This window comes from Berghia stephanieae, chromosome 11 (assembly GCF_034508935.2).
Source record: "Berghia stephanieae isolate SIO BIC M18660-M18661 chromosome 11, UCSD_Bste_1.3, whole genome shotgun sequence".
Classification (NCBI taxonomy): Eukaryota; Metazoa; Mollusca; class Gastropoda; order Nudibranchia; family Aeolidiidae; genus Berghia; species Berghia stephanieae.
The window spans coordinates 15,585,958-15,604,559 of record NC_088370.1 but is presented as its reverse complement, the minus strand read 5'-3'; the positions used below and the strand labels follow the sequence as shown (position 1 = coordinate 15,604,559).

Here is an 18,602-nt window from a genome sequence, read left to right as displayed (position 1 = left end):
CACACCATCTCAAGCCAGAATTATGTTGGGGAGAACCAGAGAACAGAGAGTGGATTTACTGTTAAAATGATCAAAGCTATGACATTTTACTTTTTCGGTCTTGAATAAGTTATGTTTTTTTTTCCTTTTAATAAAACAACAACAACAACAACAAAAATGTTGGCACATTTGTCTCACATTTCTGGCTGTCAATCCATTGTTCACTACCTATAGATAGAATGCGCTTGGCCAAGGAGTTCACAACATTGCCATCCGGAAGTATAACGGACCAACACACAAACTCTGTGTAACCATGAAGTTTTATAGTCTGGTTAATACAGTTTAGTGAGAACAACTCACAAACGCGGATGACAAAAACAATAACAAAGGCCTGAGTGACGTCATCTGCATACTATCTATACAATCACAACCCCTTTTGAGACGTGGGTGACATATGTGACCCATCGTCTCAAAACGGTATTATGTCGGAACGAGCCATATGCTTAAAATCCAATTTTAATGCTTAAATGGTTCAAAGTATAAACTGTTGGCATTAGCACCCTAAAATATGGTATCCATTCTCCTCAAAAAAACATACAAACTCAACACAAGTATGATATTTCTGGCTATAAATTCAATTTTTAACCATCTTAACCAACCCAACTTAATTACCATTTTGAGGCAAAGGGTGACATATTATTATATAGTGTTTTTGGAAATGTCAAATCAAATCAAGACATTTTTCAGCCTTGCTTTGTTGCTGGTTTGTTTTTTTATAGCTGTGTTACTCACTTTTGTTCAATGCAATAGGTGTCAGTAGTAGCGTTTTCTTTCTTTAACTGTGTCTAGATATTGTGTGTACTAATTTTATTCAACAGGCGTGCTACACACCAAACAAACTCAGCTACCAGGTACGCCTTTTTTATTTCCTCTTCTGTTTTTTTCCCTCCATTTGCTTTCATTATACCCAAAAGGATTTTTGTTTTTGTAAAATGAATATATAGTGGCTTTTCTCTTGTAATAATTGGACTAGGAACGCGATTCGTATACTAAAATAAAAGAACACCTTTAAAACAATTTTTAAACGCACCTTTATATGTCACTATTTGAAGTAGAATTAGAATAAATAATAAAAAATAAAATAAAATTCCCTTTATACATCACATAGGGGAAATTTGTCTCTAGGGTCTATTCCAAGGGAAGACTGGAATAAACCAGGCATCAGCCGCAGTGCAGCACCGCAAATTGAGCTAGGGCGAGGTGACTTGCTCAAGGCCACACAGCGCAGCGGGTAATCGAACTCGGTACCTTTCGGGGTACAAAGCGAAGACCGTACCGCTGAGCCACGCTGCCCCAATTTGAAGGGGAAGGTTCAAATTCTGTAATGCTCCCAATTCCGATTTGACCTCCCATCTAGACAGCATCAAAATGCCCTTGGGTCTTTTCTTTTTCTGTATATCTAGCTCAGCAATTACGGCTTCTGCATCTCTTACTAACACATAAGAAATATCAACTGATCCATCAATTTGACTTTCTAAATCACTAACTAACATCATCAGTGTCGTGTCATCAATCACTTCTAGAAACAGCCAAACTGGACTTGTGCACGATATAGAACTAACTCCTTTCAGATGGTTATGGCTAGAAGACATGTTAATTCTCTCATAACGATTTTAACTGATTTATACAAGTTAATGCCATGACATTTTTATATCAAACCTGAGACCTACGGGTCACAACAGACTGTCAAACCACTTGACTATAAAGTTCATACTAGGTTATTACTGGGAAAGCCGTAAAGTCTTCTTAAAGAGGTCTGTTAATTAGGGCAGGTTCTGCTCCTGCACATAATACTCTACCTTAACCTCCTCCTTACCAACCACAGGAAAATTGTCGCATTCGTTACGATCCAACCAGCACTTTTTTCATTCAGATTTATTTTGTAAATCACACAATTTAAAGAAAAATGTTTTATTATATAGCTATAAAAACGTGACACTGTGTTGGAGAGTTAATTAGTTAATTTTGATGATCAATATTATGCATACAATATATTTGGTGCTTTTCTGTTTGAGTAAGAAAATTCTATTTTTGTGTTGGGTGGGTGTGAAATTTTGTGAAAAAAAAATCTGAAAATGGCTGGTAAGGAAAGGGTTAAACAAATCACACAAAAATGAGAATTTTGTTTTCTTAGTTAGCTCCCCTTTTCTGAACACATGAAGGAAGACATTGATGACATGAACTATTTCAAACTTGTTTTTTTTGTTTATGTTCTTTTCCATATCATAGGCAACTTCTTCAGTCTTGTATAATTGTTTTTTTAATGAAATAATGCATGCCTGTTGTAATTGTAGTATGTTTGTTGTTTGTCATCTTTATTTTTTTCTTTTAATTTTATAACTCTGTGAGCCTGCTTTACAATAAGAAACAGCGCTGTATAAAAATGTTCTCTCACCGTTACTATTGTTGTTGTTATCATTATTATTAATAATAATATTATTATTATTATTATTATTATTATTATTATTATTATTATTATTATTATTATTATTATTATTATTATTATTATTATTATTATTATTGTTGTTGTTGTTTTCATCATCATCTTCATCATCATCATCATCATCATCATCATCATCATGAGCCATCATCATTACAATCCAATGTTTATTAATTCATCCAATCCACCCTATCCAGTTCCGATCTGACAGCATTCAAGACCTGTCCCAATCCTTGACAGAGGTCGTCACCAACACAGCCACGCGGTCCCCCAGCTTCCCTGGTGAGTTATTCCGTCTGCGCCACGCGGACTCGCCCACTTCCAGTAACACTCCATCATCCATCTCCGATGACGACACAATGATGGCATTGGCTAGAGGCAGTTCCCAACAGAAGCGACATTCGTTTGGACTAGGTGTGTTATCCATTGTCAATTATAGATCGTGTAATCTTTGTAAACGTGTCGCAGTGCAGTGTCGCGTTGTTATATATTTTGAAAAATCTTTTTGATAGCGCTTACCTGCCTCAAGGGTTTTGTGATCAATATGTTTATTTCATGTCTATTTGTTTTTGTTTTTTAAATTTTGTTATCCTTTTCGCTTTATGTTTGCTCTTTTACAAATTATTCTGTTTATCGTAAAAAGTGATGTTGAGAACTAGTTCTTCGCTTAAATTCTTTAGAGAGGATCATTTACACATACCTGCCAACCCTTCTGCTTTTGGTGGAATCATTCCTATTTTCACTCTTGTTTTTTTGGTACTATTCCACTATTGTCTCTAAAATTCCAATAACAAAAATGATGATAATGGTAAGAATAACAAACAATGGGAACGGAGAGGGGGGGGGGGGGGGGGGAAAGAGGTGAAATTCCTATTTTTTGTCTCAAATTCCTATATTCAGGCGATCTGATTCCACTTGTGGATTGTGAAGTGTTGGCAGGTCTGATTTACATTTTTCAAAATGTGTATTCGCAACCGATTACTTTCCAATTTTATATTCAACTACTTAAAAGCACTTTAGGCATACAGTTGAATAGTGTGATAAAAGTCAACACTACCAGGCCAGAAAGATAGGTTGACTTGAAGCAAGGTTGACTTTTATCCATTATCAAATAGAACACATGAAGATAAAGAACAGAAAATGTGGGAGCAGCAATAAGTATTGACTTTAAGCAGAAGTTGACTTTAAGATTGTTGTCTTTATGCAAATTCTACTGTATTAAAAAAAAAAAAAGAAAGAAAGGAAAGAATAAGATTATTTTTTAAACTAGACATAGCTTGTGCGAAGATTGCCTAAACATTGCTCTGCCTCGCTATCAAGGCTATATGTAGTAAGTAACATTGCAGGCTGATAATGATAAGATTTAAGTTTCATAAGTTACTTTTTTTTTTTTTAAGAGTTATAAAGAGGTTGTCTAGTGGATAAGACTTTGCACTGTCAAGTAGGATATCTCAGGTTCGATTCAGTAACGCATTATATTTTCCATAGGAAAAATGATTGACTCATTCTCGAAATGTTCAGTATGAGCCCGATCGAGAAAAGTGTTTATACGCCAATACTAGTTTAGATGTGCTCAGATCTTTGCTTTTATCACATTTCATGATCGCTTAAATAGCTAGCCTCTAGCAGTTTAGTGACAGCTAGTTGTACAGTTGTAATTTCATTGCTAGTTGTACAGTTGTAATTTCCTTGCTAGTTGTTCAGCTGTCATTTCATTGCATTTTCTGATCTCCATCCTCTTTTTTTCTGTTTTATATTGCTTTTTCCTCCCCATTGTTTTGTTAAAGTCGTAACGTGTCCGCAATTCGTTGCATTTCCCTCTCCAAGTCTATGATGACCGTAGAAGGTTTTTCTTACTGTTTGTATCTATCTTGCCCTAAATTCCCTGTGTGCCCCCTTTTATTTGTAATGGTTTATGTGTTACTGTTACCGCATTTAGTTCAAACTGGGCTTTTTGTGGCTTGACTTTTTGGGGGGTTTTTGATTTATTTTTTTTTTGGTTAGTATTATTTTTATTTTTATTTTTTTTTTTTTTTTTTTTTTTTTTTTGTTCGTTAAAAAAAACAAACAATTATTGTTATTAATTATTTTGAGTGACAGCAAAATGAAATTTGTGTGGCATTGTCATAACCCGTAACCTTTAACCTTCGTAACTGTGTATTCTTTTTCTCATTTATTTTCCATCAAGGGTTTATGTCTTCCATCTGGCAACATGGTAGGTTCTCTCACGCCATCTTTCCATTCCACTCTAACAACATTTTGCAAATTAACTTGTCTCTTTCCTGAAACTGAAAGCTTTTTTTTTTTTAATTCTCACCGACTTCGGAAATTCGTCCAGTTTAAATATGACCTTTTTATTTTTTTATTTTATTTTTATTTATTTATTGTTTATTTTTTTCCTGAAATTCAAAAGCTTTACTAACCGTTACCGCCAAAACTGATCTATCAATTCAAAGTTGTACTCATGCCATCCTATTCCTCTGTCATTATCGATGATGATGATGACGATGATGATGATAAAATAAAATAAATAGAAGAAGAAAATAATAATAATAATAATAATAATAATAATAATAATAATAATAATAATAATAATAATAATAATAATAATAATAATAATATAATAATAATAATAATAATAATAATAATAATAATAATAAAAATAATAAAGTTAATAATTATAATAATAATAATAATAATAATAATAATAATAATAAAATAATAATAATAATAATAATAATGATATATAATAATAATAATAATAATAATAATAATAATAACGAAAAAGACGAGGATGAAGAAGAAGAACAACAACGACAACGATAATAATGGTCAAGTTTAGAGACATGTTTCTTTTATATTAAACACAATTTAACAAATATTATAAAAGCCCTGCATAAAATGAAGTGTCCTCCACTTTTTTTTTTATCTCTCAAATGTTTGTAGTCTAATATTCAAAGCTGGCAGCAAATCTCGTCAACAACAAACGTCCGAAATAAAATTAAGAAAAGCAATATTAACTCTCTCCTTACCAGTTATTTTCAGAATTTTACCAGTAACTTCATGCCCACCCAACACAAAAATATATTTTTCAAATAGATAAGTAACAAGTAAATTCTATATTTTGTTCAGAAAAAAATGAGCTCTGAGAGCAAAACAGTGTCAAGTTTTTATAGCTATAACTATATCAAAATGAAATCAGAATAAGAAAACTGCTGGTTGCATCGTAGTATGCATTGCTATCCGAAAGTATAACGAACCAACACACAAAACTATGTGTAACCTTGAACGTTTATAGTCTGGTTAATACAGTTTTGTGAGAATTACTCATAAACATGGATGGCAAAAAAACAATAACAAAGACCTGTGATATCATCATGGAATTCCCCCTGTAGAATGCCTCGTATATTTCTTTCACTCTCATTTCCAACTGATGGATTTTGTACTTTCTTTCTCTTTTATTTCTGATTTCGATTTATTTTCTCTCTCTTATTATTATTATTTTTTTATTTTTTACTTTCCATATTTGTTAAAATTTATTTTTATATTCATATGTTGGTATATGACTGTTTGCCAAATTGCAGATTAGATGTCTGTTGTGAGACACAAAGACAGATTCAATTTTTTTCGAGAATAATATGACTAAAAGAAAATAATAGTCGTTACAGTCTCTGTCTGAAAAAAAAAATTGTTTATCTCCTAAAAGGCTTTATGTCTTGTTTTTTTTTTTATGTTACGTGTTGCTGTTGGTCAGGGACCCTTTGTAAAGCGCTTTGAGCAAGTTTAGTGGATATTGCGTTATATAAAATTTCAATTTTTAATATTTTTTAAAAACCTGTTTAGGGCAATCTCTGTTTTGTAACAATAGAAGATTTTCACTTTACACATTTTTGGTCAAATTGTATCAATTAAAATATGTAAGAAGAAGTGAACACGGAGTCCATTTTTGGATAGTTTTTTAAACACGGATCAAGACTGTTTTGCTTATTTGGTGATATGTCTTTTTTCTTTTTTTTTTTTTTGGTTTTTTGTTTTTAATTTCTTTAAACTGAAGATTTTTTGCTTTTGTTTTGCCCCTTCTACTTTTAGCTATGTGTAGATTTTTCTCTCTCCTCTTATCAAATAGCACAAAATGCATCCTCTGGACTGTCTTCGTGATCTTTATATCTTGCTGGATTTATTTTTCTTATTATTTAATTTAATAATTTTTTTTTTTTATTTCTTTATTATTTTTATTCATTTTTAAATGTTTTTTATTTGTTATTTATTTATTATTTTATTCAATTTTTTTTTTCTTTTTAAATATGATAATGTGGAATTTTAAAATTTGCTTTTTCTTAACACCTATCTATCTTCTCATCATTCGAACATTTTGAGTTAACTGTGGCACTTTTGTAAGGCATTTTACACTCATAACCTCACTCGACTTAGTTGTGAATGAGTACCTGGCCATAGGTTGGAATGGATTATGCGAATGAGCAAGAGAAGCTTGCCTAACTTGCGAAATGTATTGGTTTCTGAGAGATAAAATTGCCCTGAAGTTAATTGATTACTGTAAAACAGTGAAAATATGCCATTTAACTATTTTTACGCTTTCTTTAATAATCTCAATTATTTTTCATTTTATTTTAATTTATTCCTCTGCCAAATTACTCGACTGCAATGCATCATTTTTTTTTAAGCTTTCTCTTTTAGACAGCATTATATTTTCCGACTGTAGCTAAATTTTTCCTTGTTTTATTTTCTGCTTTATTAATATTTCATTATTTACATTTCCTTTGGTATTTCTAAGATAAGATAAGATAAGATCAACTTTATTTATCCACTTGTGGAAATTCATATTGGGTCTTGCTTTTTTATAGTATGCGCTTGGCTCAGAAACTCACAACATTGCCTTCCGGAAATGTAACGGACCAACACACGAAACTATGTGTATCCATGAACTTTTATAGTCTTGTTCATACAGTTTAGTGAGAATTATTCATAAAACGTGGATGGCAAAAAACAATAACATAAACCTGAGTGACATCATCTTCGTTCTATCTATAGACTACCTAATGATTTTTTTTTAATGAATAAGAAAATAGTTGTTTTTATTTATTTTTTTTAAAGGTAAATGATTTACATACAATAGAAACAGATTAACAAAAAGCTTAACACATAAAAAAATCTGTCACACCTCCCAAATTCACTCGACCCCTGTTTCTCTCTCTCTCTCTCTCTCTCTCTCTCTCTCTCTCTCTCTCTCTCTCTCTCTCTCTTTCTCTCTCTCTATCTATCTATCTATCTATCTATCTATCTATCTATCTATCTATCTATCTATCTATCTATCTATCCATTCTCAATAGTCAGTCTAGGTTTTTAATGATCAAGTCCCCCATTCTGTCATCTCTCTAAACTTATGACATTAATTGATTAAAGCATTCACTAACATGTCGAGAGTTGCTTGGACAGTGCAATGTCTACTTTACAACAACAGCTTTTCAACGTTTTAGTGTTAGACGGTTTAGGAACCAAAATTTTTAATTCAGAAAATGTAAGAAACGAATAAATTAAAATTTAACCCTGCCTTTACTGACACCCCCTCTCTAAGGCTGAAAATATACTGCAGCGCACGACTGAAGTGTGCTGCGAAACGGATGAGCAGCTAGGTCGGAAGTGGTGATTCCACAGCTCAGCGGGGCTCACTCCGACTGTGTTAAAAAAACAATGGCGCTAAGAGGCATGAGAGACTTTCTGTGTAGTGGTTGTGGAGAAGATGACAGAGAATATAGCGTAGTCGAAGAATTAGAATGCACCATATAAACAGATCAAGAAAACAACATGGGGCAAGCTACCACTTGAAACCTGACTTGCTCAAACACAAAAGAGAAATTTGTGGATTATATGCGAATGATGCATACAAAGATTTGTTAGATTTGTGTGTTGCAGATTTGTAGAAGTACACACATTTCAAAACAGCCAATTTGGAATTAAATAGACCAGTGTTTTTAATTCATGCCTGTCCGAACACACAAAAAAGAAGTGCTGCTGACACGCATGTTTTTTTAGGTCATCGCGTCGTGTCAATAAAATCACTGATAAGGAAATAAAGAGGAGGGTGCATATTTTTACACAGTGCACTTCAGTTGTGCATTGCAGTATATTTTCAGCCTTAACCACTGCTTTACTAATACTAACCTCGTTTCGAATATTTGTTTTAAGTTATTTCAAGATTTTTATAACCCAACAATACGATATTTTAATTTTCAAATCATAAGTAGACATTGTTGTAATTGGTTTTAATGCTCTCCAATTGGATAGTGAGCATTGACGATAATCTTATTATATCACTACCTGAGACAAATTTATAAGTTATGAAAATATTCAACTCTAACTAGTATTAATGCTTTAAGAGTGCATATTTGAGAAGAAGAAGGGGATAGATAGTCTTTGGTGTAGTTGTCCATGTTTACAGAATAGAAATTGCCTCACAGATAAAGCTCATTGGTTTCTTAACTACCTCAACTTGGGTATAGGAAGATCAACCATAGTCTTATCTAACGCAAAAAGATTGTCACTCGATAACATAGCATTCAACATGAATGAGAATCCATCTCATTTGTCGGATTACCCGTTCATACGAAGACAAGGTAGATTATGATGCAAAGGAGATAGGATTTGCCACGATAGCAACAACCTCAAGAATGTCGGCCTGTTTAAGATGAGAGTAGAAGTTAGATGAGCTATGTACCTGAATAATTATACATTATTTATTTAATTACTTATTATGTCTGATTTGTGTATTCATTCATTTATTTCTTGATTGATTCATTTATTCATACAGGTATATTTCTTTTGTTTTGTATTGGGGGGGGGGGGGGGGGGGAAGAGGAGGATGTTCTTGTTTTCATTTTATTTTTGTTTGTTTTTATTTTCTGTTGTAGCTTGTTTTGTTTTTTGTTGTTTTGTGGGGGGCAGTTTTGGGTTTTGTTTGTTTGTTTGTTTCTTGGGGTTTTTTTTGTTTCTTAATTGTTACCCCTTGTTATGTCTTTGATTTTAAGAAATAAATCGCAAAACCCTTGAGCGTCATGTATATTTCTATGTTTAGAAATCAAATCTTCCTTTTTTCCCTTCCCGATTTTGTTTAACCCTTTCTCCTTCCATTTTGTTATCACACCCAGTCCAAGCAAATGTCTCCAAATTGAAAAATAATGTGGCCAAATACTACATGCAACGTGGCCAAATTATGTATACAGTGTCCTTATTTTTGTTGTAAAATTTTCCCTGTGATGGGTGCACACACACAGACTTTAGTTGACGAGCTTGATCCTGATGATTTCAAGCAAAATTATTATGTTTTGATTATTTTTTTGTTTTAGTCTTTTAATAAAACTTGAGTTTATATCAAATTGGAATGAATGTCTTTCACAAGTTAACGATATTGCTAAGCTGGTAGAAGTTGTGGATGGTAAAAATTAATGAACGAAAAAAAAAAGTCCTCAGCGTATCCAGCCGGGATGATCAAATGTGGAAAAATAGAAATTCCCTTTATTCATCCCCAAGGGGAAATTTGTCGTCAGAGTCTTTTCCAAGGGAAGATTAGCATAACCCAGGCGTCAGCCGCAGAGCAGCACCGCAAATGAAAGTGAAAGACTAAATGCGTTTGTTTTGAAATGTCATGAGATTTATATTTGAAAAAAAACAAAAAAAAAATTGATGTAAAGAATTAGCAAGAAAGAAGACGAAAAGGAGGGGTTGGGTTGGGTTGGGGGTGGGGAAGTGGAGTGGAGTGGAGTGGAGTCATTATTGGGTATTTAAATCTTATTGCCTTACTTTATTGTCATTGGGTTCAACTTGTCAACGTCCAGTCTTGGTGTGTACACAAATTTACCTCTGTGCCATTGCCATCATTATCGTCATTGTAATCCTTATCGTTATTGTCAGTTATTAAAGTAAATCCATTATTATTATTATTATTATTATTATATTATTATAGAAATCATTTTTGAGGTATTTTCCATTGTTGTCGCTATCTAGTGCTAATCCTATCATTGCCATGTTTTGATTGGGTTTTTTTCCTTGCTTTGGGGTGTTTTTCTTCTTTTTTTTTTTATTTCCTTTTCTTTTTCTTTATTTTTCTTTTTTTTCTGGGGGGAGGAGTTGTTTTGTTTTATTTTAAGGAGATTATCTCTACTCTCTCTCTCTCTCTCTCTCTCTCTCTCTCTCTCTCTCTCTCTCTCTCTCTCTCTCTCTCTCTCTCTCTCTTTCTCTCTCTCTCTCTTTTGAGTTTGTTTTTTTCCCCTCCCTCAAACTGGTGTTATGTTGGGTTGGCTTAGATGCCGAGTATTGAATATTTAGTCAGGAACTATAAAAACTACTAGTGTTAAGTTTCTAGGTTTTACTGAGCGAGCGATGCCCTTTTTTTTTTTTTGGCCAAGGCTGATAAAGCCAGAAAACAGGGGTTTTTTTTACATTTTTACGGCTGACATTGTTGGGTATTGGTGAGTTGGATTTTTTAAAAAGATGAAAGCATTGGTTGTTTAACTCTCTCCTTACCAGCAATTTTCAGGATTTTCCCCAAAACTTCTCACCCAACTAACACAAAAATAATTATTTTTTTTATCATTCAGACATAATAGCAGTAAAATTCTTGCGATAAATAATTTCTTAAGCAAAACGTGCTCCCCAACACACTGTACATTTTCTTTCAATTTTATTATGTAAAAGAGAAATTTGAATAAGAAAAATGTTGGTTGTGTTGTAACGAATGTGACGATTTTCCTATAGTTGGTAAGGAGAGGATTAAAGGAAACAGTTATGGGGCTTTAGATGGATTTGTATCCTTTGCTGTGATTTCGGGGTGATATCCTTTGATCAAGAAAAGCTTCGCATAAAATATTTTCGTAAATGATCTTTATGATAAAAAAGTTTCAGGCTTTTCACTTTATTTTTTTAAATTTAGCAAAGGGGACATCTCTGACTGAGTACATTCTATAACTCTTATGCCAAAAAAAAAAAAAAAAAAACCCAAAAAAAATGAAATTTCATATTTGTCTTTGTTTTAGATTAAAAATTCAATTTCTGGCAACCGGCACAACCCAAAATATTACTGGTGTGTTATGATGAGCCACAATTATGTTCCTTTTTTGTTGTTTTTTTTTTTTTTGTTTTTAATGGGTGGGGGGGGGGGGGTGTTAAGTTTATAATTTATTATTGTTTATGGCGCTTTTATGACTTAAAAGTGTTGCAAATGTCTTTGTTATTCTCCTCAAAATCAATAAAGCAATTAAAAGGACGTTTATTTGTATTCGTCTTTTACATAATTTTTTGTATTCTGAACAGAGGAAGGGTAAATAAAATACGTCATATGCAAATCCCCATAAATTAAGACCATTTGTAAAAAGATGTCTCATTGCTTTGATCCATTTGTTTTTGTTTTTTTATATTATTTGTTTCCCCCCCCCCCCTCCCTTGAGATGTCAATATACCTATTGATTTCTTGTCATGTTGTATTATGTCATACCATTTTACCATTACTATGTTGTTTGAGACATGACTTGGTTCCAATTACATGTAGATACGTTTTGATTGGTTTTTCTTTGATATGGGGTTTATCTCTTCTTTTTTTCTTTTTTTTTTTTCCTTTTCTTTTTCTTTATTCCTTTCCTTTTATTTCTTTTTCTTTTTCCTTTTCTTTTTCTTTATTTTTCTTTTTGTTCTGGGGGGGGGGGGGTTATTTTACGGAGATTCTCTCTGTTTCTCTTTGTCTCTCTCTCTCTCTCTCTCTCTTTCTCTCTCTTTCTTTATCTGCCTATATATCTATCTATCAGTCTATTATCTCTCTTTCCATCTATTCTTTCTCTCACCCCTTTAACAAGCAAGAAAATGACATTATTTTAAATTATGTTAATTTACTGACTGGAACAAATGTATCAGTCATGCAAGGTGTGTCAATGCTAAAGCTTAGAATTTTCATCTGTGCTCAATATCCCCCGTGTCACATTTGTTTTGTTTTGTTTTGTTTTTCTTAATGTTCTCGATTCATTCCAGGTAAGAGATTTATATTAAAGAAAGTCTTTTTGAATTTGCAATTATAATTTTTTTTTTTTTTAACAACAAGATGTTTTTTTCTTGTTTTTTTTTCATTAACTTATTTACTCTGATTTTTGTTAGATCTATATGTTTGTTATTTAGTTATCAAGTTTTCCATCTCCACTGACTGAATTCATTTAGAATCCAATCTCATCCATTTAAATGATTTGTGATTATACGTATATGTTTAATTAATTCTTTTATGGTTCATTCTTTATTTGGTCTCATGATTAATTGTTTTGTTTGTTGTTTTTTTAATGCTAAAAGCTTTTTTTTTTAGTTCAATATTTTATTTTTATTTTAGATTTTTTTTTTCTCTTACTCATGTGTTTGTTTAATTTTGTTTTGTGGAATTTCTTAAGTTAAAACGACTGGACAAAATTTTTACATTTTTAAATTTGAACTACTGTATTAATGGAGAAACCCTGGCTATTGTGACGGGGGAATCATAATCACACACGGAGCATGATATTGATATGCTGATGATGACGTTGTGGTGCTTGATTGAAACAAGAATGGGAATGAACCACACACACACGCACACACATACACACACTGTGTTCAATTATTTATTATTATTATTATTTATTATTATTATTATGAATGTCACTTTTGGTTTGCTAAAAAAAAAAACCTTAACCACATTGAGATGATTGTAATTTTTAAATTTTTTTTGGCACAATATGAATGCTCTACACGTTCTTTACACACTACGTTCTTTACACACTACACACACTACGTAGTTCTTTGAATGAGGAATGATTTACCGTGAATTGGAGTAACTTTGGCAAAAAGTGGAAACTTTGTTTCTTTAATTATGGACTTAGTATTAGATTATGTTAAGTTTTGTGACAAATAGGGATGATCTGTGTTATTTTTCCGTATATGCTAGTCATTGGTCACATTGCAAAATGTGCTCAGGCTAGAGTCATTGGTCACATTGCAAAATGTGCTCATGCTAGAGTCATTGGTCACATTGCAAAATGTGCTCAAAAGGACATATATAATTTTTTTTAAAGTGTTCACAGTTTTTCAAATATAGCCAACATCACAAGAGGTCATTTTCTTTTTGTTCAGCTTGACCAACCCAATGGAGTATGTTTACAACTTTCTATAAACAAAGCGGTTTGTTTTCATTTATTAATTCACTCAACCCTAACACCGACTATACCCGTTGTTTACCCAGAGTTATTTTTTACTCCATGCCTACTTATTACATTTTTCTGAGACAAATTATAGGCATAGTATCAAAGCTAATGTTTTTCATTTTTACATGTTAATGGTAGTTGAAAACAAATATCTATGTACATGCTCATTTTTAATACATTTTTTCCCCCAATTTTGAAAAGTAGCAAAAATATCTAGGATTGAGTGAGTTAAGAAATCTCCCAATCGTTGCACAGCAAAACATCACGTGATTGATGACTCTGTCGGACATAAACCACCTGGATACAGATCGCTCCCGAATAGCACTTATTTAACAGGTCTGATAATCCAATTCCTTATGGGCCCATTGTTGTAATGGAAATCTCAACAAAAAAAATGACGCAAAATATTGTCCATTACAACAATGTTAGACTAGGCCCATAAGTGGGTCCAGATGTCAGACCTGCATATATGTACACGTTGATCACTCCCATCATTTCCTTTGATAAAAAGTCTAGCCTTTTAACCAGGGTGATAATGATAATTGTGACAATTCTCAAGTTACTCGAAATGATTCAAATTTGCAGAGGAAAATTCCCCCCTTTTTTTAAGTAACAATGTGAAATTGAATGTATTCATCCTGCATTGTATTGTTGAGAAAGGGGAAACCTGAAACGTCCATTTTATCTGTTTTCGAATATTAAATTGAAGCTTACATTCAATTTCACATTGTTATTTAATTCTTCGAGCTTTGAGCAGCAACATTTACATTACCCTTTTTTTAAAAGCCAAAGTTCCTCCAGTGAACGGTACAATGGACTGCTTTTAATTCATCCATTTTAATTTTTTTTCTTTCTTAATTTTAAATGTTACTTCAGCTTTTATTAATTTTTTTTTTATTATTATTTTATGTCAAAATTTCATCTTTTTTTTTTTTTTTAACCTTCTTTTCAAATGAATGATTTCTCAAGATTATTATTTTCGGAAGCTGATAGAATTTTATTTGTTTATATATAATACACAAAACTTCATGCTTTTTTTTTTTAAGTTAGCATTGTATTACTATAGTTATTAGGAGCACTTTTGGGTTGTTTTAAGTCCATTTTCCAAACTAAAGCTGTATAAAACTATTCCGTTCGCTTTAAAAAAATTTTTTTTTTGGCTGTCTCTTTCCAAGACTTAGTACAAAACTCCATTGATAAAATAATCCTGAAATATGAATAGATATTGGCAGCTGTTTTGTTTTGTTTTGTTTTTTTTTTTTGGGGAGGGGGGGGGAGGGAGTGAGAGTTCTTTTTTTTTTAGTTTGCTAGTTTTTTCCTACTTCTTTTTCTTTCCACCCTTTTTTTCCCTTTTTTTTTTCTTTTTTTCTTTATTTTTTTTCCCTCTTTTAAAAATTTTTCTTCTTTTTTTTCTTTTTCCTTCTGTTTCCTTTCGACTTTTTATTCCTTTTCTTTTTTTTTCATTTTTTACTGGCTCCTATGTTTTAGGATCTTGTCTTTTAATCTGATTAAAAACCAAGATAATTTTTTTATGAATACAAAGCAAAACATGAAATTGATGAAAAGTTCAGTATGCCCCACCCCAATACCAGTTATTCGGGGCGATTTCATATTTTTATTTTTTAATCAAAAGACAAATTCTTAACCAATATTTTTCCTTTTATTTGGATTTTTTTGATTTTCTTTGAAATGCTTGTTTTGTCTTGGTTCCGTCGTTTATTCTTTTCTTTCTCTCTATTTCTCTCTTTGAATGATGTATCGATCCTCATTATTGCTGGGCACCTCGAAGTTAAAGAATTGAATTATTACAAACAGTGTCGTGGTTCATCCGTTAAATCATAGATTTTATTATTAAGTTTTTATAGAGTGAAATTTTACACTTGAAAAATTACAGGAAAATATGTTACAGTGAATGACATAATCAGTCGAATGGTGAAAAGGTTTGAACTGAGATATTGCCAAGTTTACGTTAGTAGGTCAATATTAATAAAAAATGAGTTCTTGTCATAAATGATTAAATCAACCCTTTTTCTTCATCTTTGGGAAAGAAATATCAAAGCTTAATTTCACTTCTAATTTTTTTTTACAGCTAGTCGAGTTGAAAAAGTATGAAATTTGAGAAAAATTGCTGGATACATTTCCCATACATCTGACCATAACTTCATGAAAAATCACCCGATTTACTTCAAATAAAGATTAAAATGCTCTGGGGAGCATATTCTTTCAGGAAATGCAAATAATGCAAATCCAAAATTTTCACCTTCCGACTGACACATATAGTGAATCTAAAACTTGCAGTGCTGCCAACTTGTTGCAGTTTTTTGGGGGGTTTTTTCACCAGAGTTGCCCCGTAGTATCCTTCTTCTTCTTCTTCTAATCATGTATTTTTCTCTCTCTCATTTTTCATGTGACTATATTACATCCATTAAGCATACCAAATATATAACCACCTTTGTGCTTGCTTCTTCCCTTTGCAGCTCGTCCCAGCTTTCTCAACCTCCAAATGCCGCGAGGCAGCGGTGCCTCTCTTTTCTCTCGCTCTGTTATGCACTATGGTAGTGTAACGCCTTCTTCCATATTTCTCTGTGTTGCATCTCTTTGTGTGTGTCACCTAGATAGAATTTGCCTTTTTTTCTAATTATCTAGCACAATGCATCTTTTATATACATATTAATGTATGGTTTATATATATATATATATATATATATATATATATATATATATAATATATATATATATATATATATATATAATATCACACACACAGAGTCATGTCTCTCCAATCCGAACACCTCCGTTCCCAGCATTTTGTCCGGATTACAGAGACACCCGGATAGTGGATTCAGGCCCTATAGGGTACAAATAAAGAAGAAGAAAAAAAATCCGTCACCTCAAAACCTATCCAGATAACGGAAACATCCGGATTGTGGAGTATTGGATTAGAGAAACACGACTGTATATTAAGTCTATGCAGTATATATGGTATTTCATATGTCTTTCGTTTTGTTTTGTTTTTTTTTTTTGTTTTTTTGTTGTTGATTTTTTAATTTTTTTAAAACATCAGCATTTGTGTCCCATACTGTTATGTATGCAAAAGCTGCAATTTCAGATATTATGTTGCCTACTGCCTCAAATCGTATTACGTCCGCATGTACTGGACACAATATAGACAACATGTTAAAGGAACTTCACTGGCACCCTCTTTTTGTCTCACAATTAAGTACAAGATAAAATATTCCTTAACCCTCTCCTTACCAGCCATTTTCAGAATTTTGTGTCTCACAATTAAGTACAAGATAAAATATTCCTTAACCCTCTCCTTACCAGCCATTTTCTGAATTTTCCCCAAAACTTCACACCCACCCAACACAAAAACAGACATTTCTTACTCAAACAGAAAAGCAACAAGCACATTCTATACATAAAATTGTTCGACAATATGAACTTTATTACAGAATGTCAAGTTTTTTTCTAGCTATAGATTAAAGAAATGAAATCTGGATGAGAAAAATGACAGTTGCATCGTAACAAATGTGACGATTTTCCAATAGGTGGAAAGGAGAGGGTTAAAATATACTTTAAAAGCATTCTCCAAGCCCCCAGCACAGTTCATGAGAACATGTCACAAAAAATAGTTTCGTCCCTTTCTCTAGCAGAACAAACTGCTGAAATTCTCATTTTGTCCTAAAATGACTTTAGACTGGAACAAATTTCATGAGTATATCACATCAGTTCCAAACTTAGAAATCTTTAAAAAATAAAAATAGGCATTTATATAGCGCAATATCTACTAAACATGCTCAAAGCGCTTTACAAGGGTGTCCCTGGCAAGCAGCAACATTTAACATGTAGGACGGGACGTGACGCCTGTTAGACAGAGACAACACTGTTAACGGCCGGGTACTCATTTTACACCTGAGTACGGTGTACTCCAGCCAACGACTTTGATTTAGCTGGATGGGATTTCTGACCTCCCATAGTGAGGCAGGGAGGCATTTACTTTGTCTTATATCCCTCTATATCTGTTGTCCAACTTGCTTTCTTTGTCGTGGAATGAGATTACTTGGTTTTGTCCTGGCCCTGGCTGGGAGGTAGACAGCCAAATGTATAGTTTTGGGAGAGGATATTTTTTTTTTGTCTTGTAAATCATGCCTATGGTATGCACTGTATTATTTCTGTTTTGTTTTGCATATGTATGATTTGTAAACATTTTAGTGTGTTCCTCTTAGTAGGGACCTGTGCTTGTCAGGATGAGACATTTAGGTGATTTCAAACTAAGTTCACTGGTAGTGTGCTCTTGGAATCCACATGTTCCCTATTTGACTAATTCCCCTTTGTCTTACTTTTTCTTGGATAATTGTAATTCTAGAACTTTTTACCATGCCATTTTCTTCCTTTTAACTGGCGCTGATATGATCTAAATGTGTCACAAGCGTTGTAAAAACAAAACAAAACAAAACATTGATTTAGAATTTTCTAATTGATTCCAGTGATTTTGGCTTGTTTTAAGCAATATACAGGGTGTCCCAGAAGTCACGCAACATGTAGATTTTTAAATTAAATTACGAATAAATAACAAACTTCTTCTTCTTCTTCTTCTTCTTCTTCTTCTTCTTCTTCTTCTTCTTCTTCTTCTTCTTCTTCTTCTTCTTCTTCTTCTTCTTCTTCTTCTTCTTCTTCTTCTTCTTCTTCTTCTTCTTTTTTCTTCTTTTTCTTCTCCTTTCAGCTTATCCCCCATTTTGCAGGGTTGCCCTAGAGAATACCACATCTCCAATATGATATTAATAATAATTCATGATAATATAATAATTTGTTGGGATTTTTTTAATGTTCAATTTATGGGTTAGTTTTTACTATAAATTCAGTTTTTAGCATCTAAATTACCCCAATATATATTTGTG

General features: G+C 32.4%; 1 protein-coding gene across 3 annotated transcripts in view; it reads left to right on the top strand.

The window, feature by feature from the left end:
- Positions 1–18,602, top strand: part of LOC144957010 (kinesin-like protein KIF13A) — a 352,589-nt gene that overhangs the window by 319,821 nt on the left and 14,166 nt on the right. The window contains exons 33-35 of one of the 3 annotated variants that reach the window (XM_078887925.1): positions 858–890; positions 2,677–2,893; positions 4,668–4,694. In XM_078887925.1, coding sequence (XP_078744051.1) covers positions 858–890; positions 2,677–2,893; positions 4,668–4,694 — 277 coding nt within the window. The remainder of the gene's footprint in view (positions 1–857; positions 891–2,676; positions 2,894–4,667; positions 4,695–18,602) is intronic. The other 2 variants (XM_078887926.1, XM_078887927.1) reach the window with 2 other exon arrangements.